The sequence below is a fragment of the Solanum pennellii genome, chromosome 4 (genome assembly GCF_001406875.1).
Source record: "Solanum pennellii chromosome 4, SPENNV200".
NCBI lineage: Eukaryota > Viridiplantae > Streptophyta > Magnoliopsida > Solanales > Solanaceae > Solanum > Solanum pennellii.
In genome coordinates this window covers 7,914,589-7,920,500 of record NC_028640.1, presented here as the reverse complement: position 1 = coordinate 7,920,500, position 5,912 = coordinate 7,914,589, and the positions used below count along the sequence as shown (strand labels likewise).

Here is a 5,912-nt window from a genome sequence, read left to right as displayed (position 1 = left end):
CTTTAGTAGCCTCGTGACTTGCTTTTTTAACCATTTTAGCTTGTTGTCAATCAATAGGTATCAAAATTATGATATATATTGTAATAGGACCAAGATTGAAAGATTTCATGTTCTAGCATAATCATTTAATACAACAATAATATACACGGTATAATCCCACTAGAAGGATTTAGAGAGAATAGTATGTATACCTACAGTACAAACTTTTAAAGGCGTGTATAATCGTACAAGCAGGACTTGGAGAGGGTAGTGTGTATACAAACAAAATGGACCTTTAAAGGTAGAGAGGTGGTTTTTGATTGACCCTCTCTTCTGATGGCTGCAATAGAGGCACCTGATAATTACTAATATAATAAAATTTGCATTGTCAACAGAATCAAATTACTAAATTCAAATGGCTTAAAGCAGTAACAATTTTTTTCTGCAGTAACGAAAATATGAAACACTAGTTTACATAAATTCTTCTTGACCAAAGCAGCTTAGACAAAACAGTCAAAATTAAGGTTGTTGTGCTGCAGCTCCTGCTGGTTGAGGTTTCTGCTGAAAAGCAGCTTGCTCACCGGTAGGAGGTGGGGGAGGTGGTCTGGCACCTTGATAAGGGGGGGGATACTGCTGATAATGTGGAGGTGGTGGTGGTGGCATATACCCATAGGGTGGTGGTGGATAGTAAGGCGGGTAAAATTGACCTTGAGGTGGAGGCGCTGGTGGATATGCATAGTGTTGTCCTTGTGGGTGTTTCTCAGAACCAATCTTGTTTTCAGGCCCTGACCCTGCAGCTGAACTAGAAGCCCCATCCTGAGATGAAACTACGGCACCCATCCTTTGGGGATCCATTGACGGATAATATGCTCTTTCCTGCTGAAGCATTGGTGGAATGTTGAAGTATGGCATTGGTTGTGGGGGTTGTTCCTGAGTGCCTGGGGGTGGAGGAAGCTGGTTCTGTTGTGATATGACAGCTCTGGGCAACAATCCACTGTGAGTCACTGCAGCCTGCTGACGTGCTTCATCAGACAGTTCGGTGTCTGGTTTAGGAGCTTGTGGTCTCCCCCAGAGCAGCTTTAGTCTCAAGCCCTTTATCACTAGCTTGTTTGCTAGTTCCTCAGCCGCCTTTACTGCACCTTCTCTTGTAGTGTAGGTTACAAAAGCACAACTACGCTGCAACACCATTTTAATCGACTCGATTTCTCCATGTGCGTAAAACTGGTCCCTTAGGTCCTGCTCACTGATTCTTGCATCAACACCACCCACATAGAGGGTTCTAATGCTCTCGTCATCAGGGGGCTCCAATGAAGGCATTTCACCTGCTTTATTAAGTAGCTTCATCGCCACAGGATCATTAACTCTGCAAGCATTGCAGGTAACACAATGACAACACTTCTCGAGCCAAAAATATGAACAAGATAGTAATATAGCTTTTTTAAGTTAATGAAGATCATTAGGAAAGAGGAGATGCAACAAGATGTCACTAATCTAGCCACAGTGAGGGTAGACATTTCAAACTGTAAACGGTACAGTATTAGCTTCTTGGAGTATGAGAAAAATGATTGTGCTCCAGCATTGTCTAATAAACTTATAATCCAGAAAATAGAACCATGCAGTCACTATGACCTCACTAGTCCCACCTTATCACCTGTAATTGACCTAAATCACCCAGACCCGTTAAGGGATGCCAGACATCCATGTCTGCAGAGGTGATAAATTCACCAAGGTTTCATATTTAGGAAACAAGAAAATTAAAAGATCATTAACACTGATGAAAGGATATGACTAGTAGGCAATGACTGTGATCTTTGACTATCAAATACTTCTCAGGGAAACAATGTGAATGGGCTTTTACATGCAGAGACATTGATTGTGATCATGTTGAAGAACTTAGGAAACAAGGAAATTAAATGATCATTAACACTGATGCAAGGATATGCCTAGTAGGCAAGCAAATTAAGGTTAAATCATAAATGTCTGTGATCTTTGACTATCAAATATCTTCTCAGAAAAAAAAAATGTGAATGGTCATTTACATGCAGAGATAGCTATTGTGATCATGTGGCTCAGCCTTGAGTCTATATTGAGGTGCAGACAACATAGTCCCAAACCACATGTGTGATCAAGCAACTTTTTTGATGTCCACAGGTTTATAAGTAGGCAACATTTGAGCAAGAAAAAACACAGGATCACTATTGAGTCAGCTGCTGTTGCCTGTTGCTGAGCTAGGTTCCATCTTTTCCTGGTAATCCACAGGGCATTTGACTCTGGATGACAGATTCTTATCCCGCACCTCCCGACCAAGCCAAGCATCAAACCTCTTTCTAACTATCCTGTATGTTGGCTCTTTTGTTCCATGTTGAAATAGAACCTTAATTGTTACTACTACTTATTATTGGGTCACTTAATAATTAGATTTTAGATTAATATATTATTAGATTGTATAAACATCTAAAATTAATACTACTTAATGCTGAAGAATACAACTTTAACTTTATCAAAAAAGATTGTATTAGACAAGATCTATGAAAAAATTATTTTTGAATTTCAAAAATTATTTATACAACATAAATTATCAAACAAAAGTATGAGCAAGCAATAAGAATATGCTATAAACAGCCAGGAGATATTGAAAGTTCGACACCAGGAGATTAAATGTCAAAATGATCATATGAGATTTAAGAAAACAAAAAACATTCAAATTAACAGGATAAAGATTAAGTTGCACATACCCATAGTAACGGTCCTTAATGTTTTGCTGTGACAACTCCCCAGTCTCCGGCATTTCGTGCCTATAAGGGCACTCCAAACCTCTTGTGCATTGACCACGTATATAAAAACTGCAAACATGTGCCCGATTTCTCTTGTAGTATGGAGTAGTTCTTTGGAGCTTCAAAATAGTGTCATTCGCACGGACTTTTCCATATGAAGATTCATAATCAATCCCTGCTCTTGCCTGTTCAGAAAGAAGCATAGGTCAACAGGAGAAAATAGAAAAACAAAGTGATTATCATAGAACAGTTTTGTCTGAAGCGAATCTTTTAGGTTCACTTTCTATCAAAGGTTCTACATATATATATGTCATTCTCATTCCTTATGTACTCCTCCCTCTGAGATGAGGAAGGAGGGAACCCAATAACAACACAGCCCAATCAATTTTGGCTAAAAGAAAGTTTCGGCTCAAAAATTTAGCAACTTTTCAAATAAGCTAATTCACATTTGCACTCTGAAAGTTGCAAGTAAAAATTATTCATGGTAACAAGCACATACCCTCAGTAATAGATGAGTATTATTCTAAAATTGTGTGGGGTGGGGGATGACCTTTATATGCATGTAACTGTGCATATGCAGGTGGAGCACAAAGACATGTTATAATAAAGTATTAATAAACTTCAAGTTGAAACTTCACATACCCTGCGGTCATGCTCCTCTGCAAAATATTCTCTATTAACGTCACTCTTGGGAATTGCATCATTAGAATTGATACTGAGAGCAGTGTCTCGGACCTGAACTGGCAAACCATACTCAAGATCCAAAAGACAAACTTGACAAACATTCTTCAACTTGCTGCAGGTCTGACAGATCTCAGATTTTTTGTATCTTGCATCCCGACCAGGTCTCCATCGGAACACTGTGAAGGGTCGTGTGCATATCTTGCACTCCTTATCATAATCTGCTTTCGTCTGAAAGGAACAATGACAATATCAAAAGGTTCAATACTTGACAAATGAAAAAGTAAATGTAACTTGACCACGTCATAAAACTCAGATCAATCTATATGCCTCATACGAAGAAAACTGACATTTTGACAATAGGAATGGCGAGAAACAATCAAGTAGCATACAGCTATGTCTTAAGGGAAGTTGTCAACAGTTAACAACATGCAAAATGAATATAGAATCTATTTTGATTAGAATGTGATGCAAGCAAGTGTATTACCTAAACAATTATCAGCAAACAAAGACTAGAAAGAGAGTAATAAGCCTAATAGGCCAATAGCCTTTTCCTTTATTGAGAAAAGACAACTTATTCTTTCCCTATGACTCAAATAAAATACTTGTCTTGTTATCTTCATTAAATATGAGCGGCCAGATCAATCACACGTTATAATTACTTCAGTAAGAAGCTGGGCTGTGAGGCGTATCAGATATAAAAGAATGGCGCTCTAACCTTTGAAGTTGATTCCTTGGAGAAACAAAACTACACCTTTTAGTTCCTAACTGAATAAAGTTACCCTGTTTATCTTAGTTTTTAACAATTAATGCAAACCTGATTGCTGAAAAACATATAATTTATCTACTTCCCTAATTCCTTAGATGCCAACCCACTATACAGAAACAAGCTTTTGGATGTTATCAATGTAAGAGTGCTATATACAGAGGCTGACATGCCAATGTGCAACATAGACTCAACGAATTCAATTTTTCAATAGCTCAGCAAATACTAAGTTTTAGACCCATAATTGTAGAAGTGCTATGGTTCAGATATGAGGCATAAGATTGAACCCATTTGGTTTAAATCCTGGATCCACCTCCGACTATATTCACTTAAACTTAAGACAAATGACTTCCTCAAGTTAGTACGTATGATGTATGGTGGGTGCACGTAACAAGTTAGAATCTGACTTGTGGACAAGTCTAGCATTTACGTGGAGGCATACCACTATCCACCTACTGTTGAAGTATAATTTCTCTGTGGTAATAAGAACAACTTCATCAACTTTTTTTCAAACACTAGAATGTATTAACCAAAGTGAGGTTTTTTCTCTTTAATCGTTTTACCACCTTGCTAAAGCAGTTAATGAGAACATAGCAAAGACCAAAAGATCTCAAATTATGTCCAATTTCATGCTTGCATTCTCTCTGCTAGCATGCTGTTTCATTTAATTTGTTGGTATAAATACCGTCAACACATTCCTATGCATAAGAGGGAAGATTCAAATAAGAGAAGGGTGTAACCTTTTTAAACCAAAATTAACTAATTTGAATGGAAAAAGCTCAACCAATTAGGAGGACATCAAGCACAATATCAGTTCCTAAATTCTATAAACACACTAAGCCCTCAATTCTAGTTCAAAACACCATAAACATAACAAACAAACCCTAATTCTATTCACAAATGAAAACAACAATGAACACCAAATCATGAAATTATTCACAAAATAATAGATTTCAAAGAAGAGAAGTTCAAAATATTACCATTCGCACATAGGGACTATCCCCGAGACAAGACTCACATATAATCGGAAAATCAGATCGCTCCCATCCATCAGCTTCTGCATCTCTAAGCAACCTATGCGCCATTAATTACTATATTCCTGTTTCACAAAAAACACAAACTTATCAAATGAAGCTTTTTCTTCACACCCACTGCATAAAAAATTTCCAATTTATCAAAATATAAGGTACCAAATTTAGGTTGATTTTATCAAAACGAAGCACAAACTTTACCTGAGTGAAATACAGCGACGGAGCTTACGGCGGTGGAAGAAATATAGCGGCGACGCTTACGGCAGTGGAGGAGATACGGCGGCTGAGCAAAAGGGAGGAGAGGAGACGAGAGAAAAAACCCACTAAAGTATTAATGTGAAGAAGAGGAAAAAAATCGAATTTTTAGCAAAAGTTTAGTATTAGTACGTTTAGTCCTTCTAATATCAATATATTATATTTTTTATCCATATATTTTCAATAAATTGATTTGTACACTTTTTAATTCCTCAAAAGTCAAAACTGTGAATTTCCAATTTTAATGTGCTAAACTACTCAATTATCAAAGTGTTGGGTCAAATTTATACTCTTGCTTTATATTTGGAAATAATATATTATTATCGTGAAAAGTAAAATATGTAAGTCAAACTCAAATATTATAAGATTTAAAATTAAAATTTTTATAAATTTAAGTTCATAAAAGGCAAGAAATGTAGATAGAAG

At 36.8% G+C, this 5,912-nt stretch overlaps 1 protein-coding gene across 1 annotated transcript; it reads right to left on the bottom strand.

The window, feature by feature from the left end:
• Positions 1-316: 316 nt before the first annotated feature.
• LOC107018066 (zinc finger CCCH domain-containing protein 49-like) lies at positions 317-5,590 on the bottom strand. The gene is made up of 5 exons (XM_015218430.2): positions 5,433-5,590; positions 5,181-5,299; positions 3,396-3,665; positions 2,715-2,938; positions 317-1,342 (listed from the first exon to the last, which is right to left on the bottom strand). Exons 2-5 carry the CDS (start codon positions 5,283-5,285, stop codon positions 499-501), a joined length of 1,443 nt encoding a protein of 480 aa, XP_015073916.1. The 5' UTR covers positions 5,286-5,299; positions 5,433-5,590; the 3' UTR covers positions 317-498.
• Positions 5,591-5,912: the final 322 nt, after the last annotated feature.